This window comes from Panthera pardus, unplaced genomic scaffold, assembly GCF_024362965.1.
Source record: "Panthera pardus isolate Hobbes unplaced genomic scaffold, ASM2436296v1 HiC_scaffold_21, whole genome shotgun sequence".
Taxonomy (NCBI): domain Eukaryota; kingdom Metazoa; phylum Chordata; class Mammalia; order Carnivora; family Felidae; genus Panthera; species Panthera pardus.
Window position 1 is genome coordinate 51,660,054 of NW_026526777.1, and position 24,996 is coordinate 51,685,049.

The 24,996-nt window shown below is 46.3% G+C and overlaps 1 protein-coding gene across 1 annotated transcript in view; it reads left to right on the forward strand.

Moving 5' to 3' along the window:
• TNR (tenascin R) overlaps positions 1-24,996 on the forward strand; it is a 413,085-nt gene that overhangs the window by 324,209 nt on the left and 63,880 nt on the right. Inside the window, exons 4-8 of the mRNA XM_019425567.2 lie at positions 659-1,135; positions 7,171-7,434; positions 10,704-10,819; positions 13,197-13,347; positions 18,453-18,722. Of these exons, the coding sequence (XP_019281112.2) occupies positions 659-1,135; positions 7,171-7,434; positions 10,704-10,819; positions 13,197-13,347; positions 18,453-18,722 (1,278 nt within the window). The remainder of the gene's footprint in view (positions 1-658; positions 1,136-7,170; positions 7,435-10,703; positions 10,820-13,196; positions 13,348-18,452; positions 18,723-24,996) is intronic.

Consider the following 24,996-nt stretch of genomic DNA (forward strand, 5'->3'; position numbering starts at 1 on the left):
ACTCAGCACTCAGCCTATATCCCTTGGGTCTCCATCAGTCTCCACAGCCAGCCCCTGGGCGTCTTTGTCAGGGACTATCCTTGGTCTGAGGGAACCTCCTTGGCCTGCGCGAGAAGACGAGGGAAGAGCGTGAGCGTTTATACCACCCCAGGACAGCCCTTAAGCCATGATGAGGTTGACCTGCATCCGACCTGTGGCCGGAGCATCCTGAAGGATTAAACCCAGGTTATCCTCTCTAGGACTCTGCCCGTTCACACAGGCTTGGGCTGTGGCTTGGCTCCTCCCTCCCTTATCTTCCTCTCTCCCTGACCAGTTTCTCCTGGGAGCACTTTCTCGTAAGTCACCTTGAGTCACCTGAGTCCTCATCCGAGGACTACTTCTAGGAAATCCAAGCTAAGACACACTGAAGGTGAGCTCCTGGGGGATGAGGGGCCAGATCTCATTCACCCTTGCCGCCGGCATGGTGCGAGGCATGGGCAACCCAGACTGGGGGAAAATATTTATGCAACTGGTTATGTACCAAACTGGGTGAAGTTTCACTGTCAGCAACACTAATCTGACCAGAGAGTGAGAGGAGGTCTCTGCCTGCCCCCCCCCACATGCACCACTTACCCGAGGTGCCACTGCTACCCTTTGACCTTCTCCTTGACCGTTGCAGGACAACTGGACTATATCCCTCACTGCAGCGGTCATGGCAACTTCAGCCTCCAGTCCTGCGGCTGCATCTGCAATGAAGGCTGGTTCGGCAAGAACTGCTCTGAACCGTACTGCCCCCTGGACTGCTCCAGCCGGGGCGTGTGTGTGGACGGTCAGTGCATCTGCGACAGCGAGTACAGCGGGGGCGACTGCTCAGAGCTCCGGTGCCCAACGGACTGCAGCTCCCGGGGGCTCTGCGTGGACGGGGAGTGTGTCTGCGAAGAGCCTTACACGGGCAAGGACTGCAGCGAGCTGAGGTGCCCCGGGGACTGTTCGGGGAAGGGGATATGCACCAATGGCACCTGTTTCTGCCAGGAGGGCTACGTGGGTGAGGACTGCAGCCAGCAGCGGTGTCTGAACGCCTGCAGCGGGCGAGGACACTGCCAGGAGGGGCTCTGCTTCTGTGAAGAGGGCTACCAGGGCCCTGACTGCTCGGCAGGTAGGAAGGGAGGTAGGAAGTGGAGCTGCATGGGGCGTTGGGCAAACTCACCGGAAGCGGGAAGAGAGATGGGAGGGACGGTGTATTTCATGCAAAATAATTCCCCGTTGGGCTGTGCTCATTTGCTTTACAAGAAAGCTGGTTTCTTGAGTCAGTCACAGTTGATGAGGCAGATTTAAAGGGGGAAAGGGCAGGCATCAAGAAAGTCAAGTTTGGCTGAAAGTTGGATCTTACCCCTGCGACTGGAACGACAATGGTAATAATGGTGGCAGCATTGCACTGTCCTTGAGGCAGAAGAAAGCAGAGGGCCACACCGTGGGACTGGCCACTCTCTAACTCAGGGGGTTTCCACGAGCTCCACCTGCCCCAAAATATCCCCTCACCTGTTGCCATATTCCAGGGACACGTCCTTCCCAATGCTACTGCACAGACTCACTAGGCACTCTGGTTATGTCAGAACTTATGTATTGCCAGCGGTTATTCATTTCTGAAATGATCTAGTGTCCACGTGGAAAAAAAAGTCTTTACAGGCAAGGAATGAAATGTAAACAGGAATAAAGTCCTAACAGCATCAAGCAACAACTCACATTCTACCAATTAGTACAGAATATTAAAAGGCTGTGACTTGCTTTGTGCCAGATGACATTGAGCGAATTGGAACCAGCCCCATCTGTAGTCTTACCTTGTGGAAGTTGATACAAAGGTGCTGTCCTGAAATGAACATCTAAATCCGGCAGTGGGAAAAATATTAATATCTCACTGGAGATAGTTCTTTTCACCTGAAAGCAGATTATTTTCATCATCTCACTTTTATTGCTCATCCTCTTCTAACTAAATCAGTGACTCTTGCTGATACATTTTGTTTTTGTAGCAGGTGAAGTGACTGATCTTGATCTTTTCCATTTACGATCGAATCCGTAACAGTGGTTCCGATTGACCACTGGGAAGATTTAAAAATGAAAATCATAACAAATGTTTTTAAGCCTTCTGGTGGACTGTCCCCTGGAAGGTCAACTTCAGTAGCTTTTTGTTCTTCAACATTGCCAGGGACCCCCACCCAGATAAACAGACTAGTTGGACAAGGTTCCCTCAGTTGTGACTTCAACTTAAATTCTCTCAAAAGACCAATGGCAGTAATGAAAAAACGAAAAACAAAAAAACAAAAAAAGCAAGGCAATAACACACTACTAAGGAAAAGAATCTTTCACATTCCTTCATTTTTTCCATATTCAATTATCTCATTTAGCCTCCCAATTTTGTTTACTGAACTATCTTTCTAAAAACACAAATAGCTGTTATACCAATTGTTCCAAAGGAAGATTCAAGCAGAAGTTAAGCCTCATCACTAAGTTAAGCCTTTGTTTAAATCCCACTTTGGTAAGTAGTCACTGGGAAGGGGAGGGTGAAACATGGCCCTAGGTTCCATCCACAGGATGAGGCTCCACGAAGCCCCATCAGAAGATGCTAAGGGTTGGCTTGAGCCATTGCCATGGATGGCTATTCTGTGGCCCACATGCTTCTCAACAGAGTAGATCTTTGCTGGGCTCTACATACCTGCCATGTTCTTGACCCTGCTTGTCTACAGAAATGGGTCAATTTGCAAACAAAAATCTTAACCTGACCCTGGATCCAGACTGAACGGTAGATAAACCCACCTGGCCACTCATGGAAGACACAGCAGCTCCTGGCATAACCGCAGCTCGGTTGACTCCAAACCATGAACACATGTTACCTCCAATACGTTACCTCTGTGCTGTTTGAAGAAGACTTCCGGAGGCCCAGATGAATTACTTCACAGGTTCCCCAAGCATGTGAGGAAGGACAGTTGCATAACCTCCACCTGTTTCTATAGCAACCCTGGAGCCACCACTCGTTGTAGGAGGTGCTGCTCTCAATGCCTGCCTTTCAAACCAAACACTACAGGTCTCTTCCAGAGAAGTATCTAGGTCATTATCTAAAGTGCTACTTTGCTTGCTCTTTGTGAAAAGGCTGTGGGAGAGGGGGCTATTTACCCACTGTTTGCCATTTCTGGCCAGATGCACACATCACAGTGTCACTGCTCCCCCTTGCCAGCAGGAGCGAGGACGGGAGAGAGGAACAAGGAAGGTGACCTCGTGGAGAGCCACAAAATATACCTCTGCACGTGTCATTCTTTTCTCTTTGGCAAGGCCATGGCAAATAGCTGCCCACTGTGTGGGCTTCATTCTGAGCCCCCTAGACCACTAGAGCTTGGATACAATTGAATAGTGTCAACAAGGCCACTATATTTGACTCTGAGCCTTGATCTTTGCTCATAGCATGCCATGGGACAAAATCTCAACCATTCTGCCTCTGTTCTCTGGCCGTGTAAAGATAATAGAACAAAAAAATGCATGAATATGAGCACTCAAAACAGGCCGTAGAAAGAAGCTACACTGGGCTTCTCATGTTACAAATTTAAAAAGCAGCAGTCCAGAGAGACAGAAAGATTTTTCCAGAGCCAGACCGCTAATTAATGGCGGAGAAAGAATGAGAACCCTGGTCTCCTACCAACTTCTAGCACTCTTTAATCCTCTCCAGGCTGCTGACTAGAGCGGAATTGAAAAATAAAAATTTTAAGAGCCACATACATAAAGAAATAATCTTTTGATAGGAAAGCTGAGCCCTGTCAAATGAGTTTTTAAGGTGTTAGAGGTGGGGTAGAGAAGCATGTTAAACTATTTGTCCACGTCTGCCCCCAGTGAAGGAGGTTAGCACAGGATCTGTCCAGTGAGCTGGCCAAAACTCCCCATGAGTCAGCAGGATTAAAGAACCACCAGAGCAGGGACTTGAAACAATCCAGATTGCTGTTCCCTGGACTTCAGTCAGACCTGCGGAGATCCATCAACGTCAGCCTCTGCCTCTGCCTGCACTGCAGCCAGCCAACCTTTGGTACCTGAAATTACTCGCTCCTTGGAGCAAGACACTTCATGGAACTAATTCCAACTGCTCTCACCACATATGTGCACAACTGAGGCAAGATCTAAAAAGTCAACGGCATGGAATCTTTGCGGATAAGCAACTCTGATTCTTCAAGCCACAGTTCATTCCTTTTTAATTGTCTGCTCTTCCCCCAAGTTCGAAGTCAGAATCCCAAAGAAAGTAAGACCACGAACATTTTGCTTCCATCCCAGACTCATTGAATCAAGGCATATGGCTGTTCTACAGTGTTTTTTAATAGCTCAATACCATTTCATTTTAGGAGAATTACTGACATCCCAGTACACGGCTGCCGCTAAGGCATAGAATGAATGGTGGTGGTCTTGGCTTCTTCCATTGAGCCACGGCCCCCAAGAGTACCTTCCACCACAAACAACACCATTGCTGCTTTCTCATCACAAGTGAAGGCAGTGCTTACCACCAGGCTCAGGTCTCAAGATAAAAAACTTGCCAAGTTAAGCTGTCAAGATCAAAAATCCTTCTATACTCCCCTTTTACCTTAAAATCCCAAAATTCTCTGCTTGGATCATTATTCGTTTTATTTTCTGGGAGAATGAACCAAAAAGGAATACACTGACTCGCCCCAAGCACTCTAGGAGTTATTGATGACCTGAAATTTGGAATGGCCATTTCTGTGACTATGACAGGAGAAGTCCCACTTAGGCAATTTGGAATCAGTTGTGTTGGATCGCAAGAGGCAAGCAGTAGAGAATCCTTTTTAAAATAAGTTTCTTACCTTTAGGATAAGCACCAATCCAGAATTCATGTCCTAAAGAATAGTCTGAACTCTCCTTTACTGCAATTTACTTTAGATGGCTGTGTATAAATGAAAAAAGGCATCTGGCACAATCCGTAACCTGTCCTACAGATTGTAGGGGAAAGAACGCTAGGTATGGAAGATATGGGTTTGAGAACCAATTCTGACCCAACTCTCTGAATTTTTAGCAAGTCCCTTAACCTGGGTCTCAGTTTCTCCACTTATAAAGTTGGGATCGTTATATCTACCCAATCTACCTCATAAGGCTGCCATTAAAGGACTTCTTAACATTTCATTTAGATGGTGTGTCTGAACATGTTTTATAGACCGGGAAATCCTGGGCAAATGTAGAGTGATAATTGTTTACTGACTAAGAGGTTCTAGAACCATTATGCCTCATTCAAATCCTAGCTTCTGTGTTTGCTGATTGTGGGAGCCTGTTTCCTCATCTATAAAATAGGAGTGATAATAAGACCTATCTCATAGTGTTGGTAAGAGAATGAAATGGGATAATCCGAGTAAGAATGGTTGGCATTGTGCCTAGGATACAATAAATGCTCAGTATAATCATGCAAAGCACTGACACATTCTATATATAAATCCATCTTGCCTTGGTCCAGGGGCTGGCGTGCATCACACAGGCTATCCCAAAGATCTCAGAGCCCTTCAAAGCTTTAATAATGTCAGCATTAGAAATGATATGAGCTTATAAATGATCGTTTGAAGTTTAATTATTGAAATCTCATTTACATGTATTTGGTCTTATAAATGAAAAAAAAAACCCGAATGTTTATGATTTTTTTTGTTTCAGTCAGCATTCGCCATCTTCAATCAGAGAGAGCTCTGCTTTCTAGATGGTTTTATACAATGAATAGTTTGGGGAAAAAACAGTCAAAGCAAATGCCAAACACCGCAAATATATGTTCCTAATTTCCATCCCATGAGTCTGAGTTAAAGGTCTAGTTATCTCTGCCTCTGCCGAGGAGCTGGGGGCACCTGTGTGAGCACAAGAGTGCTCCCCACTCACATGATCCTGTGAATGGCAGCTGGCTCAGCCCTGTGCTTTTGTGGAGGTGAAAGAGTGAGAACATTCAGAGGAGAGGCTCAAAGCCAACGGCAACTCATAAGCTAACTACAGTCTTCACTACATGTAAATTTATGAGTTAATTACAATGATTTAAATATCGTTCCAATTTTTTTAAATTTAATCTCTGGGCAGGTCCCATGACAGGCACACCCCCCAATTGGGCTCAAAGGTTCAATTATTTAATACACTAGTGGTGCGTCTTCACTTCCTAAGGGAACCATACATGAAAGACTATTTCAGTGAGGTTTATTCTTGGGTGATACTTTGAGTAACATTTGAGAAGTGGAACAAGAGAGAAAAAGCAAAGCCTTCAAGAATGCCTCTTTATCATCATCCCCAAGATCAAGGCTAATAAAATTAGTTTAACACAAGTTACATTTCTTTCAAATCTTAAACAGTCTCTTTTTAAAAGGGAAAATAATACAATAAAGCATTTGAAGGCCTTCATAGGTCCATGGCACCCAGAACTTACTGTTTTGGCTTCTTATATTTTGTAAGATAACCAGGCATAAGCCTTTATTCCCACTTGCCAAATCAAATATTGGTCCCCAGGGTAATCTGGTGACATATACTTATTACACTACCAGAAACGTTGGCCAGCTGTGTGCTGTTAAATATGTAACAACTAAGTCTCTAAGGGAAAAAATTAAAAACCTGGCTTTGTAGAATTTGCCAGTGTCCATGGTGGAAATACTCCTTCCACGGCCAATTTCAAAACACCAACATGACATACATCACTAAACATGGGGTCGGGAACAGTTTTGCAGTAGAATGCAATTATACAGTATCTCCACCAGAGAGGGACAACACATGTAAACCACCTCAAGGACGTAGATAAGAGTAAAACTTAGTGGAATAAGTTGAAAGGGACGAGTTTTGAGTATTTATTACCTTGTGTTTAATACAGTTCACTTAATTGTAAATTTATAAAGTTTAATCTTTAACGATGGCTCTGTGTAACAGCTGTCTTGAAAAACTCCTGAAGATCTGACATTCAACTTTCGCAAGCCAGCGAGAGCAAGCTCCAGCATACCACTCACTCAGGGCCCCGTGGAGATAGAAATACTGAGCACAGAAAAGACAACAAAAGGGAGTTACAAATCACTCAAGGCCAGCGAGGGGAGTAGAACATACAGACAGGCATGTGGGGTGAGATGTGAGGAAGAGAGTTGAGTCCAGGATGGGGAAGGCAGTCCTCTGAGCTCATGCTATCTGTGTATTGCCTCCCGGTAGTTGCCCCTCCAGAGGACTTGCGAGTGGCTGGTATCAGCGACAGGTCCATTGAGCTGGAATGGGACGGGCCGATGGCAGTGACGGAATATGTGATCTCTTACCAGCCGACGGCCCTGGGGGGCCTCCAGCTCCAGCGGCGGGTACCTGGAGATTGGAGTGGTGTCACCATCACGGAGCTGGAGCCAGGTCTCACCTACAACATCAGCGTCTACGCTGTCATTAGCAACATCCTCAGCCTTCCCATCACTGCCAAGGTGGCCACCCGTACGTAACATTTCCCCATCCTACTTCATTTTTCTTTTCTCCTACATGAGATCATGGGCATTCATGATAGCAGTGTCTTTTCTAAATTCTTCGGGGATGCCTGCAATAATCATTGCTCTTGAGGAAAAGGGCTTCCAACGTGATCCACTTAGTAAAGGGTAAATCATTAAAAAGGCACTTCCGATTAAGAGAATTTCCAAATGTAGGCAGCTCCCATCAATTATAGAACCAAAAGGACAAAAACCAATTATTGAGTTCTGACTTGTTATAAGCTTGAGTCTGATTAGAAGTCAAAGAAAGTACGAGACTTATGCAGACTTTGAATCTAGTTAGGGATTCAAAACGAGGAGATATGAAATAGGACGTATAATAAGCAAGTGCTAAATGGTATGTTACAGATGGTAAGTGTATAGCAGAGTGGGGAAAAAAATCTTATTTAAAACCACACTGACAACACCCACTTCTCCTCAGAGAGAAGTGGCATAATTTCTTCATGGTCTTTTGTTTAGCAAAATAGAGTCCGTCTTGATTATAAAAGGTAAAGCTCCAGAGCATAGTTTAGAAAGATTCAGTGGAGAGAAAGAGAGGTGGAGACAGAGGCAGAGGCCAGCTAAACTGCTCTCCATAAGCAAGAGCTTTTCTTTTTTCTCCAGAACAGGGAGAAATTCCTATAGGTGCATATCTGTGTTTTACACGTATTTTATTTAAGCACAGAAAATTTTTAAAAGCTTGCATACCAAGTATTAACATTGGCTACATCAAAGAGGAGAAGGAGGAGGAGGAGGAGGAGGAGGAGGAGAAGAAACAAAGGCACTGTTATTTTTTTTTCTTTAGACACCTCTGATTTCTTAAATCATCTTTTCCAATACTGCTTCTTCAACTCTCAGACACCAGCTGGGTGACTTCCAATTCCATTCAATTCTGACGTCATCTACCTGGAGTTAGCGTCAGATCCCACAGGTTAGGGCCTGTATCTCACAGAACTGCCCGGTCAGGTGCCAGTCACTGGTCCAAAGTTGTTCCCGGCACTTCTGATTGGCCCACAACAGTTTCCCGCAACCCTTCCTTGGGTTGGACAACTCCTTAGAAATTCACAGAACTCGGGAAAGTGCTTGACTTACCAGCACTGCTTTATTATAAAGGATACAACTCAGGAACAAGCAAATGAAGAGATGCATAGGGCAAGGGGTCGGGGGGGTGGGGGGGGGGGCTTCCATGTGGCTTCCTGGCCACCTCGCCCTCCCAGCACCTCAGCGTGTTCTCCGACCTGGAAACTCTCCCAACCCTGATATTTAGAGATTTTTGTGGAGGTTTCATTATGTAGGCACGATTGAATTGATCACCAGCCATTGGTAATTAACTCAGTCCCCAGCGCGTCTCCCCGTTCCCTGGAGGTTGGAAGATGGGTTGAAGGTTCTGATCTTTTACATCGTGACATGGCTTTTCTGGAAACCAGCTATCTAGCTATCTCACAATCATACAAAAGATATTCTTATCGCTCTGGAGATTCCAAAAGTTTTAGGAGCTGTGTGCCAAGAATCAGGGACAAAGACCAAATGCTTTTTACTACGTTGCACAGAGATTTTAGAGGTAGCAGGAAACTGGAACAAGATAGTAACCATGAAACAGAAGCCCCTGGGTTAGTAAATGGGACCTATCACCAAATAAGGGATAAGAGATCTCAGTCCATTTTATGTAGGTCCCAAAGGACAAGATGGTATTTGGATAATAAATGCCATGGAAGTTCAGAGAAAGGAGAGGTCAAAGAAAAAAGAGAAGGTCTTGAAGGTTTCACGGACTTGAATCACACTCTGAAGGATGGGGACAGGCAGAGAGGAAAGAATGCAAGAAATCGTCCCATCCCCTTGCTTTGCAGGTGACAGAGATCTTGTTAGAATACTGGATTCCCCCTATGAATGCAGACTCTGTAAATATGCCTATAATTATCTCTGTTTATATTTGACCTTTTTTTTTTTTTAATTCCTCTGGTGCCTGAGAACCAGTTTTAAATATCTGCAATGATTGTGCAGAGAGGCAGGTCACCATCTGCCGCTTTTCCCACCTTGCTCCGGGATGAGTCACCACAGCAAGTGGCTGGCCCGACTCCCAGGCGTCTCCTCTCCGGTCCACGTGCACACACCGTGATGAGGTTTCCATCCCCCACGGTGTTTATTATGTCAATTCAGGGCATCCCCTCAGGCAAGCTCCCAGGTGACAAGGACAAAATCATGTAAACTCACCTGACATGCCTTCGAGTGGGTTCAGAATCAGACCTGCCTTTCAACCCAGAAGCACCGAGGAAGCTTCCAAACAGGAGGGATGAGAATCTGTCAGTTTTCCAATGGAATATCCCACGAGAGGCAAAGCTAAAATGGGAGCAGGCTCCCTGGAGAACTGAGAAAAGTCATGCTGCCGTATTTCAGGGCTGGTAATTGGAACTCCATTAGGACAGGCATAGCTCCACCTCACGGAACCTATGCATGCCCGTGCGTGTGTGCGTGTGCGTGTGCATGTGTGCGGATGGGGGTCAGATAGGGGGCGATTAAAAAAGGAATTAAAAACAAGATAAGTGAGGCAAAGGTGACTGAGGGAGCTAAGGGACAAATAATGAAGGAGAACCAGAGAAAAGAGGGAGACAGTGGAATGAGAGCCAAATTCCCAGTGTCTGCCATTGTCCTATGTGTGTGCCTCTGCTTTCCTTGTGTATGTGAAATGGAACTCTTAGACCATCTGAGACTTGGTGATGTGGGCTAGGCAGAATACACAGACTGCCCATCAGATGACCAAGAAAAGCGTTCTAGTCTTTATTCTGAAGTTGGCTTGCTCCACATCTTTAGCCAACCGTCTCTGTACCTCTCTTCCCGGGTGTGAAATGGGGACATTTTATTGCCTCTCAGGAATCCTTAGAGCCTCCAAAGGTAGTGTTCAAATTCTCTGAGAAAGGCATCATATTAAATACCAAGGTTTGCCACATTAGTAAGGAAAGGAAAGGGTGTCTTTGGTCACCTATTATGCAATAGAAAGCATTTAAAAAGTAGTTATTAGATGATTTGTTAAGCTCACTCAGGTATTCATTCACCTGAGCGGCACCAGGGCCACGACAGAGCAGGCCAGTCCTGCACGTGGGACCCACGGTGTTTGTCGTAAGATTGAGATTGCCCAGCAGACCCGTGGTGTGGAGGGATTGTACCCAGGCAAAGCCCCAGGTGATGCTCTCTGTCCCTGCCAGGGACAGCCATGACATGGTCACCCACATTGCTGTGTTCCAGATCTCTCTACCCCTCAAGGGCTACACTTCAAGACGATCACGGAGACCACTGTAGAGGTGCAATGGGAGCCCTTCTCATTCTCCTTCGATGGATGGGAGATCAGCTTCATTCCAAAGGTAACGCCCATCTGTCACACTGCTAACCAGCCTTATGTGGAGTATCCGTACCCTCAACTTGGAATCCGGGGCTTCAAGGAGGACACTGCCCAATACCTCTTTCCATGCCACTGAGGATACAAAGGGACCTTTGTGGTGTCTGGGCTCACAAAAGCATGGTGGGGACTGACTAGCGAGAGTGGCCCTGAGCCTACCAGCCTGGCCTTGGAAGACAGGATGTGGGAAGCAGCCACCAGGCCCCAGCTCTCTGCTCAGCTCTAGGGTTTGGCAAGCTATGATTTTAGCGAGTCTGAAAACCAAAGCTTCAAAACTGTGGGGCTTCTCTTTAGGACACAGGGAAAGCCAGACTGAACCCGTCACATAGCTTCATTCCATGCAGAAGATGCACCAAAAGTCAGCTTGTGTGGCCTCAGTCTCTGAAGGTCAGAGGCGTAACCCCAAAACACCTTTTGTAACATATTAACTGAGAAGATTTTTCCCTTAACCAAATTATGCTATTAGTTTTTGAGTTAAAACGGTATCCTGGTTCCTTCCTATTCTTTGAAGTAAGTATTTTATTTTGTTCATCTAGAATAAACTTTTCCAAATTGCCAGAGGTGCCTGCCTAGTTCTGGTTTTCCAGAATTTGTTGACCCGACTGATACCCTCCCTAACTGTAGCACTCGTGGGAGCATAATGTTCACTCAGGTGCCTTATCCCCATCTTCATCTTTCAATATCAAATAGCATTTTTTCAGTCATTCATCAGACTCAATGACAGATGACACATATTTGGCTAACAAGACAGAGATCTCACCATCATTTTACTTCAAAATTCTTCGAGGAATGGACTGCTGGAGCTACAAAAGGCCTCAAGTTCACAGAGTCACAAAGTCTGAGCCTTCATCCAGACCTGAGCTGTCAGCACAGAGCCAGACACAGGGCTTGAACCCACGAACCGGGAGATTATGACCTGAGCGAGAGTCCGATGCTTAACTGACTGAGCCACCCAGGCGCCCCTACATCTAGTTTGTTTATAGGGATTAAAACTCAGCAAACTTAAAGAACATTAGATAGCTGGTTGGTGGCAGGCTTAAAATAAGAACCCAGGTCTCCACTTCCTATTGCAAGGTTCTATCCACTAAGTCAGGACTTTCCTTCTAGATGGATGTAGTGTCGCAGCAAGCTAAATATATCTGAACAGGCATTCTGTACAAATACCTCCTTATATGTCTTATCTGCATTAACATGGCCACTGAAGTATGTATGGTAGGCAGCTGGGTGTATAACAGGGCAGAGAGAATCCTATCACCCTGATCTGAGGCAGGAAAAAAAAAAACAAACCTGTGCTAGGTTTGCCTGTTTAATATCTAATACGTAAAATTCTAAATAAGACCTTGGCCAGGGCATGCCAAGATCAAACACATGGCCACAGAGAATAACTGTATGATCCGCAGGTTGCCGCCACTGGCTGAGGGAGGAGGGGTGGGGAAGGGGCGGAGGGGCATGTGTCACATTGATTTATGGGTATGGCTATAAATTACATATAGGGCACTCCAGGGGGACATAAACAAAGTCCAAAGAATAGGGAAGAAGGGAAGTGACACAAAGAGTCTTCTTGTCCCCTCCATTTCCAGGGACACACATAGAAAATGTATAATAACAGACGCCAACAGATAGGTAGATGATCCTGGACCCAACATCATCAGGTTCATCTTTCTCATTTCCTCATCCACCGACTTGTCTCTTTCCTCTCTTCTTTGTGTTACTCTTTGTTCCATGCTCTCTTTTTCTCTTCTTTGTACTTCATAGCTGGTTGTATCACTGACTCCTAACTCATCTGGGTGAAGGGAAAACAAGAGATTGACAGATTTGCATCCAGTGTAACACCATGAGAAACTCCAGATAGAGCAAAATGATAGCTCAGCTCATTCAAAAACTGAAAATGTCTCAGTGTGAAAAATGTTGTGTATACGTGAAGATGTTCACAGACACGCACACAGACACAAGTATACTCTTTTCAAGAGCCAAGGGCATGTTCATAATAATGCCAAAAAATCTGATGGATGTTAGCCGTAACCATCAAACATTGAATCTTTGGCAAGAGTAAATCGACATCACCTTATGACCAATTTGTACTGGCAAACTCAATAGACTAAGGAAAGGCCAAAGAAATGTTCTTGAAAATGGATTCTCCGTTTGCCAAATCTCATAGAGTGATAGGATTCTTACTGAGTCTACTGGGACTTTTTCCTGGCCCCAGATATTCAGCTGTCAGCATCAAGAATAGATGTGGGCCCCAGTTTTAATTCACAATTTGCCATCAATGTTTCACACTTTTCCCTCCCGGTGATTTTCTCTTCTGCTTTTTCTGCTTCTCCCTTCCTCCCACCCTCCAGAATAATGAAGGAGGGGTGATTGCACAGCTCCCCAGTGATGTAACATCCTTCAATCAGACAGGACTAAAGCCGGGGGAGGAATACATTGTCAATGTGGTGGCTCTGAAAGAGCAAGCCCGGAGCCCCCCTACCTCGGCCAGCGTCTCTACTGGTGAGTGCCTCCAAACCTTCTTCCTATGCCTATCCATTAGGTCACTCTGGAGAAAGGACTGCAGATTGCCCAAGAAGTAGAGAGACAGAGGGTGCCAGGTTTTCTCCCAGAGCTGAAGATGATTTGGGTACCTGGAGATAGAGCTACCCTACCAGATACTTAGCTGAACATCTTCCCTACTGCCAATCCTTGCAAGCACAGAAATCTGGGAGCGTATTCTATGGGGGAAATTTTCTGTTAAGATTTCCAGTGTATTTCTTCTGATCTTAAAGAGGCCTCTTTTGCCACCCCCTAGTATCTTGAGCTTTGGAACCAGCAAGAACTAACTCACTCCTATCTATTGTGAGATCTGGAGAAAGTCATCCAACCCTTCCCAAACTTCCCATCACTTTCTAATGATGAACAACAATACCTCCTTCTTTGAGTTGATGTGAGAATTAAATCAGAAAAAGCACACAAAGTGATTAGCACTTTGTTGATGGCAGGTGAGTGTTCAATACCCAGTGTATACACACGTACTCAGAGAACACACTTAGGAGTGAGAGCAGGCGGAAACAAATCATCCGAAACCAGGAAGTGTGGGTTGGGTCACTGTTTAAGGTGATGACTTAAGTTGATTATTATTTCATCCCCACAGTTAATCTTATGCAAGATCATTGTCTCTAGATTTGATTCAGTACCTGTGCCATATTTTGCCTTCTTGTTTTCTTAGCTAACAAAGGAAGGCCAACTTTAATACTGTAAATTAACAAATATGATGCATATGCATGTGCCCTTCCCAAGAACTTCTCAAAAGTTACAAATAGCATCTGGTATCATTTTTGGTTCTCATTTTATTGATGGGGGAGCTGAGACTCAAAAGTTAAGCATTTTCCCCTTTTAGTTAACAGAAACTGAGATAGGGGAATATTGGTACAGCTTTATTTTTCATAAACCCACACTGACACCTAAGAAAGCCAGTCATGAGTTTAGGACAAAGGCCAAGTTGGCCAGAAAGAGGAACTACAACACCGTGTAATGAGACCATGTTTATGGACTGGTGATTCATACTTTGCTAATTAGATCCAAACTAAATAGCATCAGGTTCTGAGGCTTATGCTCAGTCTAGAAAACATTGGTTTTAAACTATTGTGGCATTAGATTATGTTCCATTAGAGCACTGGGGCTCCATGGCAGTGGCTCAGGGCAAGGACGAAGGGGAGATTTGAGCCTCTGATCACACCCACACCCAGGCCCAACACACCCTCCAACCAAGGCAGTGCCACGTGTTTTGTATTTTGTATAGTCATTTAAGATTTTGTTATTTAAGAGAAAAGAGTATTATTTCCCCAACAAAGGCTTTAAAACTACTGTTCTACTGCAAACATGTTTTAGAAGAAACTACTCCATAGCCACAAAACCTAAAAGTACTCTGTAGAAATTTCTTCAGACGCCAGTGACTAGAGCTTTTCCACAACTCTATCCCAAAGGTGATGCTGGAACCTGACATTTCATGACATGTGCTCTTCCTCTGGGATGGAAAGTTTCAGGTCCCCCAGTCATTCCTGTGAACTGATATGAAGCAAGCATGAGTGGAAAACAAAAGCCTAGACAAAGAAGATGGTTCAGAAGAGGGCAGAGAAGAGCATTACAGCTGTAGAAAGTTCTTCCTCCACACTTGGGGAAGATAGTCTAACCCTGCCTCAGTCTTCTACTCAAACCACATTTTTGCAAAATTTGCCATATTTTTTGGCTTGGAAGCTCCCTAAGATTCAAATTCCAGATTTAAAAATCTGTGGTAACGTTAGGCACATTTTTTTTTTCAATTAAGAAAAATGTCCTAGTTAATAGCTTGGCATTGTGTACCGAGTCATGAAGAAATGGAAAGAAAAATATTTATTCCAGTTTACTTTTTGAGTAGAACATGTGTTTGTTCAGAAATTAGGACTTAATTGAAAGCAAGCTGATACCAACTTGACTGGAATCAAGACACCACTACTAAGTGGCCAACAGAAGGGCAGAATCCAAGAGTGGCTACAGAAGAGATGACTGTCTCCAAACCCTGTCTGCTGTTTTCAGGAAACGATTATTTAATTATTTCCTTCTGCTAAGGTCTGACCTACACCAACCCCCTCCTGTGAAGTTCTGAGTCCTCATAGACACTCAGACTGGCTTCTCTTCCAGGCAGGCCCTCTGGGGAATGCAAATTATAAGACCTCCTGCAGCTAGAGCCAGATTTGTGCTGCAGATCATACACTAATATGGACAATCCACTCCGATTAGGGTCTTGGAGATTTAAAGAGTTGGAGGACCAAAGCCTTACATGGTCATCGGAGTCTCTGACATCTTCTTTTCTTTTTTCTCAAGAAGCTCCAGCTCTTTGAAATGCTTCCCCTTCTTTCACATGGACACAGAGAATATTCACTCATTCCTTTTACTCAACACCCATTTCCTGAGTATCTATGTTTCAGGTTTCAGGCTTTATGCTTATACAGCAGCTAGAAGACCATTTCTCCCATTTCACTATTAAATTAAATTTAAAGGGTCCAAGTTACCTGAAACCATTAAGTTCAGCATGCTGAAAACATCTGGATGTGTTCTGTTAAATAATTATTACCCCAAATATGAAAAACAGAACTTCATTTGAACTCCAAGCCAGGTGGTACAAAATGGCCAGGTGATTTTCATTTTGGTGGATGCTAAGCCAAAAATCCTAAGCTGGTTAATAGAGAACAGGACTGGGCTAGACCCAGAAAGAGGGTGGAGTGACCAGGGAAATGTCCTGATTGAGAAGCCCAGAGTCAGACTGAGTCCATCCTGAGGGAGACGCTCCATTTTGGAGACAGTAGGAGGTGGTCCAGTGTGGACTGGTTTTAAAAAAACAGTCCTAGTCAAGACTCTCTGGGAACAAGAAAGAAAAACTTTCTTATACTATCTAAAGCAAAAAAGAATATTTACTGGAAGGACAAAGAGTATCTTCTAAAACCCTAGGACCAGAATGCATCTGGGTGTCATAAAAAAACGAGAACCAGAAAATGGAAAGTCAGATTCAGGTTACTCTCTCTGTCTCCATGCAGTCACTCATTTCTGCTTCTCTATGTATATTTGTTCCTAAAATTCTGCACCAATTCCAGCATGTGTGTGTGTGTGTGTGTGTGTGTGTGTGTGTGTTGAAGATAGAGGTCCCCACACAAAGAAATTCTCTGAGACACCAGATGGCCATCCTACAATTCAATGCAATTCTGACACTATCTACCCAGAGACAATAGCAAATTCCATAGGTCCAGGGCTCAGTTCCACAAGACTGCCTTCTACTTCAGATGCCAATTGCTTCAAGCCCAAGTTGTTACCTTTGTTTCCGACCAACTAGCTATCAATCAGGCTCCCACCACCCCCCTCCTCAGATTTGATTAATTTGCTAGAGGTGCTCACAGAACTCAGGAAATCCATTTGCTGGATTACTTGTTTACTACAGAGGATATTAAAAGACACTAATCAACACCAGATGAAGAGATACACAGGGCAAGGACCTGAAAAATTTGGGGCCCAGCATGGTGCACGTGGAACCATGTGGTTCTGGTTCCCCAACCTGGAAGCTCTCTGAACCTAGTCCCTTTGGGTTTTTATGAAGGCTTCATTACACAGGCAGAAACAGTTGTGGACCAGAGGTCACATGGCTTACTACTTGGGCAGGCAGCCCCTTCCTCACCTCATTAACATAACAAAAGACATTATCACTCTCATCACTTAGGAAATTCCAAAGGTTTTTGGAGCTTTGTGTTATGAAGTGACAATATGCCCCCTAAATGTGTGTTTATTATAAATCACCCTCTTCCTTCTCTAACCCCCTCCCCACCTTTTTTGTCTCCCTCTCTAAATCATTCACACATTGATGTGTGAATATGGTAGACAATGGCCACATCAGCCCTGGCTCTCCATGGTCCCAAAGCAGCTAACCAGAGAACCTGAGTCTCTGGTTCTAATTCCAAATCCTTGAAGAACATTAATACTAATATTAATATTAATCAACTCCAGCCAGAGAGGTGTAGTCATATTATAAAAGCAAACATGGAAGCTGGGACTACTCTTTGAGAAGATAATGAGTAATTCAAGAAGGACACATTGGCCTTGCGGAACTACCATGAGGAGTTGAGAACACCATTCTCTATTGTCCTCACTAAGCTCTTTCTTTTTCTATTTCCATTCTACATTCTCTCTCTTTTCTCTACCCCACCACTAATTCAATATGAAGAGGACCCCAAGTGGGTGCTGGAACCATGGACAGTGGGCACCCTAGGAAACCAAACAGCTTTTCTAGTTCACACCACCCCACAGTGATGTTCCCCGCCACTGCTCAGTGCCAGAGGCCAGGGCTCAGGAGGGACATACGCTGCTAAATAACCTTGAGGGACTTCCCGTGTGTGAAGTGCCCTCCTAGCTCAGGAATATGCAAGAACAGATGGGAAAAAATAGCCTACAAGATACTATTCCTAAAGTGAGTTCTTTTTTTTTTTTTTTTTTCCCAGAGAAGCAAGTTTCCCCAGAAGGCATGTTTTATGTCCACACATACAAATGTCTGTTGGGTTGTGGTATAGACTTAGCAACTGGATTGACTGAGTTCTAGGTGTGGCTGAGCAAGCATATCTTTTGGATATTCATGATACCCCCTTTGGCAACTGAGTTGGAAGTCTCAGATGTTTAGATGGGGCTGATGATTTGGTAGATCTTTCCTCAGGGCTCAAAGAAAGAGAAGGGCAGAAAAACATACCAGAAGCACAGTTCTCAGCTCTCTTTCCCATTACCTCCAGAAGGAAGCTGTGCTGGCCTCAAGCAATAGGTACCCTCCCCCTGCCCAAATGAGGAAGTGACAGCACAGAAAAGCCGTAGCCTGGTGAGAGCAAGATTCAGGGGAACTGACTTCCAATGTCACTTCCCCTGTTGCCTCTATGTGTCCTCAGGAAAAAGCCATTTCATCTTACTGTGTCCCATTTTCCCCATCTATAAATTGGGATAATAACACCCATCCTCTCTTTGACTGATCAAGTTAACAGAAGGAGGAAAGGAGAGAGCTGATTTCAAACACCCACTTCTCAAACTCTTGTTTCTATTTGATCCTTTTCATTCAGTCATTGATGGGCCAACACAGATCCTGGTTCGAGATGTCTCGGACACCGTGGCCTTCGTGGAGTGGACCCCACCTCGAGCCAAAGTCGACTTCATCCTCTTGAAGTATGGCTTGGTGGGCGGGGAAGGCGGGAAGACCACTTTCCGGCTCCAGCCCCCACTGAGCCAATACTCAGTGCAGGCCCTGCGGCCCGGCTCCCGCTATGAGGTGTGGGTCAGTGCCGTCCGTGGGACCAACGAGAGCCAGTCCACGACCACCCAGTTCACAACAGGTAGGCTTGGGGGGGGTGCGCGCAGGGAGGGAGAGGGGGTTGACCTGGCTGGTGCCGTCATCGCGGCAAGGAGGGTACTGAGGGGGTGAGGTGACATTGCCCAGGCACCATGTTATCACAGAAACTGCAAGAAGGGAGCAAGGTGTGTGTGTGTGGGGGGGGGGGGGGGGGGCCGGCGAAGTTATGTGACAGCACAGAGGGACACAGTGCACCGGTGCTCAGGAGAACTGGGTGCTTGTCCTGCCTCGGCCACCAGCCAGATCCATGACCTGATCGAAGACTCTTCTCCACGGCTCTCAGGTATCTCCTTTGTAGAATGAAAAGTCTGTCTTGAAAGGACTTACACATCCAGACCGCTGGCCCAAATGACAATTTTGTGCGAGTTTAGGAAAGGTGCCCTCCTTCGAGGTCCTTTGCTGCTATTTGCTGGCACTGTGATAACTCTATAAATTCATACTAACTACACAGCACGTTGGCACCCCACAGAGCTGTGCAAAGCCCACCTTGTGTGGACAGCAGCAGACCTTCCTCCTGAGGCTCTGGGACCCATCCTGCCGTTCGCGAGCACTAGCAAGAAGGCGAATGGGAGGTCTGCTCCCACACACAGCAGGCGGGAGGAGGCCCACCTGCCTGGCGGTGATGACCACCCCCCTTCCCAAGGCCATCAGGACTCTGAAAGAGCTTCACCCACAGTCCGCAAAGGCCGGACCTCACGGTGACCTGCTCCCGGACTCTCTTGGAGCCCGTCAGGCTGGCCAGCTTGGGGACAAATGGGACAGGCACCATCCGAAGATGGCCTTCCCAGCACTCTCACTGGGTCAACAGGGGCTGGGATCAGATAGCGAGTCTCCCTCTGACCCGGATTCTCAATCTTGGCATCTCTGCCCTGGAGAGGTCACACATCAAAGAATGTCTCTGCCAACTCCAAGTCATCCAGGGATCAAAGGAAACTGCTAGCATCTGTAAGATCTGAGAGCCAGCATCTCCCAGCGGGGTAAAGCAGAAGAATGGCTACTTCGAGCATTCTACCTGGGTTGTGGCCTAAGAGCTGTTATGGGATGGGATAAGCCAGCCGAGGGGCTTCGGGTGGTTCAATAAACAGCACCAGTATCCTTTAGCGGTGTTTAAAATCAGTTGATAAATAAAGCAAAGGATACGACAGATGGAAGCCAAAATATCCCCTAGACTGGAGCCTGCAACTTAGTGTTAGAGCTATAGATGGGCTCCCAAGGTGATGGTCCCTGCGGCCCTGGGCAAGTGCCCCCATGTGGCAGAAGTTGGGAGGACTACTAGGCTTAGGATTTAGGTACAGCATCGAGGAACAAGCCTGATCCCTGGGGGCAGCGGGTTCCCATGAGAGAGGGGAGCAGAAGGGCAGTGCCCAGGTCCTGCTACAAAGTCCACCTTCCCCAGCCTAGGCAAGAGGGAGGCTGGAGTCTTATAATGGGGCTCCCTCTGCACAGAGGGACACCCTGGGAGAGGGCAAAGCCTCCCTGCTAACAGGCAGCAAGTGTGGACATTGAGGACATACAGAAGGCAGAGTTTGATTCCGAGAGAGAGGCTTTCTCCCAGCTCCTGTACCAGACTCCACCCCACCCACGGGATCCCGGTCCAAGGTTCTACTAAACACATCTTGGGATCCCCAGGGACTGAATATACACCTAAAAAAAGGAACTAAATTCTGCCCATTTCTCTCTTCTTCTTCTCCTTCACTTAATCCACACTGATCAGGGCTCGGCATGACCTTACTCCATGTCCCTTCCTGATGAATTCAAGGTCAGCCCCCCTCCCCCACCCCTCCCACCTGCCTGCTGCCCTGCTCTGGTGGCGGGATCTCCTGGGGGCCGCGAGGCCTGCTTTCCATTCTGAATTTCAAGACCGTTTTTTGTTTGAATAGTGGTTTCCTTGTGCTTTGCTCAGATAAGGAGTCTGAAGAGGCAGAAAAGGAGAAGGGCGCTCTCAAGCAGCATGATGAAAGGCAAATTCTTGATGCTTAGGTCGACAAGATGGAAGCAGGATTGGCTGGTGGCCCAGGAAAATTCCAATCGAGACAATTACATTCTGCCTCCTCGGAGCTCCCCGAATTTCAGCTCTGTTTCCGGTCTCCCGGCGGATCGGCAGCTGTTAGGGAGGCTGCCTCCTCGCCTGCAACCCCAGCCTGCTTCCCCTCCGCTCTGGGGGTGAGGGGCGCGTGGGGGTGGGGACATTCCAGCAGCTTCCGCTTGAGCTCTCCCGGGCCGGGGCTGCCTGCGGAATGCATGCGGAGAGGGTGCCCAGACCCTCGCGGCAGGGCTCTCAGTCATTTCGGAGCTCCGCTTAAATTCAAATTAGCCAAAGTGTTTTTCCAGGTGACGTCTCCGGCACTAGGAGCGCACTAATTGCACAAGCAATTAAAGCAGAGATTTGTTTCCTGCACGGTGAGCACGATAGTTGCCTGGGTCTTAGAACTGCTCCCCAAAAGGAAAGAGCCGTGATGGAAACACACTAGGCCAGTGGTTAGAGAGCAGCCAGCGGCCCTTGGTAGCTCTGGTTTCAGTTGCCCTCATGGGGGACATCCTGGGACTCTTTCTGTCCACGGGAGAGGCGTCCTCTCTGAGCACATCCCTCAGGACGCCAAACTTGGCCTCCAGGGCATTCCGCTAAGCAGAGACTGCTGCTTTGAATGCCCCAAGCCTCTCTTGAATGCTGTTATGCGTTGAACTGTGTCCCCAGAAAGATGTCGAAGTCTTACCCCTCAATACCTGTATATGTGACCTTGTTGGGAAATAAGGCATTTGCTGATGACCAGATTAAATGAGGTCGTTGGGGCCAACCCTAATCCAATATGACCGTGTCCTTATAAAAAGGGGAAATTTGGACACAGAGGCAGACACATACCCAGAGAGAGCACCAGGTGAAGATACACGACAGAGATTGGGGTGATTCTTCTACAAGCCCAAGGGACACCTCAGATTGACAGCGAGCAGTCAGAGACAGGCCTAGAACAGATTCTCCCCTACAGCCCTCAGAAGGAAGCCACCCTTCCAACATCCTGATCTTGAACTTCCAGTCTGTGAGACAACACATTTCTGGTGTTCGAGACCCCCAGTCTGCGGCAATGCCAAAAACGACTACAGAGGCCCACGTCACAACAGTCGGAGACCCGACCTGCTCAGCAGCGATTCTGCGGGGATCCTCTCACGTGCAGGTGCAGCCTGGATGGCCTTCGCCACCCCAGCAGAGACCAGTTGCCTTCAGTCAAAGCTACTTTTCCCTCTACCACCTCGCCTCAAGCGCCCTCACAGCCCCACGGTCGAAACTTCTAACAAGACTTTTCAAAAGGCTTTGAGGTGGCAGACGAGACCGAAAATGGAACTTTCAGTCACTTCACATGTGCCTATTGAACACCTAGCAGGTGCCAAGCCCTGTTCTAGGCACTGAGGCTACAGAATAAACAAGACCGATAAGAACTCAGTTCACATGAGGTACATTCCAGCGGGGGAAGAGGAGAAGAAACACACAGGATCCTTGAATCAGAAGAATTTTGCTGAGAAGCAAAATGGATGCTACAGAGGAAGGGCCACATTGGATTGAGTGGTTCAGAAATGCCTCATTGAGGGAGTGGAGTTTTAACCAAGACCTAAGTGACCTAAGCCATGTGTGTGTGGATCCAGGGAAGAGCATGCCAGTCAAAAGTAGCAGGCAGTGCAAAGGCCCTGAGGTGGGAGTGAGTTTGATGTGTTTCAGGAGCAGAAAAAACGTCAGCACAACTGGAGCACAGTGAATTAGGGTGGAAGTGATACAAGATGATGTCTGAGAAGCACAGAGCCCTGCATGAGACGATTAGGAGTTTGTAATAGGAAGCAACAGGCAATTTTTCAGCAGGAGAAAGGCGTGAGCTAATTTTATGTTTTAGGGACTAGATGTCCACAGCCCCCAAGCCCCTCAACAGGGCCACCCTGGACATCTGCCTTTGCCTTTCCCTGGCTTGCTGACCTGTTGCAGATACCAGACCAGCTCTTACCTACAGGGGAGCCCTTGAGTTGTCCCCCCTAGAGAGAGATCAGGCTTCAAGACCCACGGGAGCAAACCATTTCATTCCACCCCATTCCTAAGATCCCCTCCTGTTGCGGGGTGGACTAGGGAGACCTCAGGCCCTGAAGCCTTGACCCAGCCCGTCCAAAAGCTGTAGCTGCCAGGGGCTCTTGGTCTCGCCATGAGAAAGGATTCAAGGACAGACACAACACAGCGGATGAGCAGTACAAGTAGGAAAGTTTATTTATTTATTTTTTAATATGAAATGTATTGTCAAATTGGTTTCCATACAACACCCAGTGTTCAACCCAAAAGGTGCCCTCCTCAATACCCATCACCCACCCTCCCCTCCCTCCCACCCCCCATCAACCCTCAGTTTGTTCTCAGTTTTTAAGAGTCTCTTATGCTTTGGCTCTCTCCCTCTCTAACCTCTTTTTTTTTTTCTTCCCCTCCCCCATAGACTTCTGTTAAGTTTCTCCGGATCCACATAAGAGTGAAACCATATGGTATCTGTCTTTCTCTGTATGGCTTATTTCACTTAGCATAACACTCTCCAGTTCCATCCACGTTGCTACAAAGGGCCATATTTCGTTCTTTCTCATTGCCATGTAGTATTCCATTGTGTATAGACAGCATGGTATTGGCACAAAAACAGACACATAGACCAATGGAATAGAATAGAGACTCCAGAATTAGACCCACAAAAGTATGGCCAACTAATCTTTGAGAAAGCAGGAAAGAATATCCAATGGAGAAAAGACAGTCTCTTTAATAAATGGTGCTGGGAGAACTGGACAACAACATGCAGAAGAATGAAACTAGACCACTTTCTTACACCAGTCACAAAAATAATCTCAAAATGGATAAAGGAAAGTTTATTAAAGCAAAAGTACACTCTCTAGATGTGAGAGCATGAGAACTCAAGGGAGAGCTGTGCCCACTGGGACTTGGGTTTCCATCTTTTATTGACAGTTGTTAACAAGGGAATGGAATATTCATTACTTGAGGCAGGGATCTCTTGGAAGCAGGGATTTCGTGTCTTCAGGAATGTGGGTTATATGCACTTTTTCTTCCTTATTTGGTCAGGGTTTCCTGTCATGGCACCCTTAAGAAAAGATTTTAGTATGGCAATGTAGTATAATGAAGGAATAACGTGAACTTTGGCCTACTTTGTCAGCCATCTTGGGCCTGTCTGGTTTAATTCCCTTTCTTGTGGTTCAGGTCAGGGCAGCCTCTGACTTTCTCCCAGTTGGCCATGACCTCCCCTTTGCTGGCCTCCAAGCATCCTGTAAGAACCTTACTAACTGCCTACTACAACATTCTCAAGCCCTTATTCCCAGAATTGACCTCTTTTGGCATCGCTGATGTGGAAAGTGTCTGGTTCCTTCAGGGAAAACACTGCCCCCTATCCACAGTACATAGGTTCTAAGGCCAAAAAATTCCAGAAAACAAAAAGCATAGTTTTCAAGGTCTGGGATTTTTAGTCGTGAAGAGCAGTAGGTAAGTACAGGACTCAACCTGAACTCTAACTCTAACTTCCCTTTGCTCCGGGTCCATTCAGGCCTTACACCCCACACCCGGTTGGTTCCTTTATCGCAGCCTCTGCTCCTGCGTGAGATTTCGGGGCACAGGATCCAGCATGTTCTTCCCATTTGCCCCTCTCTCCAAGCTCCTCTCTCCATCCCAAGGCTAGAGAAATAACACACCCAGCATGTCAAGAACGCACAGAATCCTGCATGCCAGCTCCACATTGAGTAAGGAAACATTCCTCAGAAAAAATAAGCTGCAGAGACATAAATCTGCTAAAAGATTCACCTAATTTACATCACTAAACAGAACACTTCTCACTCTGGAGCAGCTGCACTCAGATTGATTCACAGTGCTCTGTCTTCCCCAAGAACAATTGGTATATACTTGCCTGGCATTTGCAAATTAGAAGTCTGCTGGAGGTTTTCTCAGAACAAAGAGCTGGTCCACTTCAAAGTGAAATTCAAGTCTCAAAGATAAGACTTATTGAGAACTTTTTAAAGGGGCAGTTTTCATGTCCTCTTACCCTGCAAGTTGTTTATGTTGTTTCTGCCTAAATTAGCCTGAGGAGATGACCAGTCTCGGGGAGAGAGAATCAGCCACCCAGGACTGTGGGAGAGATTGTGTGCTGGTGGTCTCCCTTTGCAGAGGAGTCTTTGGAACTCCAGAGAGCAAGCATTGGGGGCACCATGTTGTTGGAACTCAGGACGAACTTCAGAGGCAACAGGAGGTC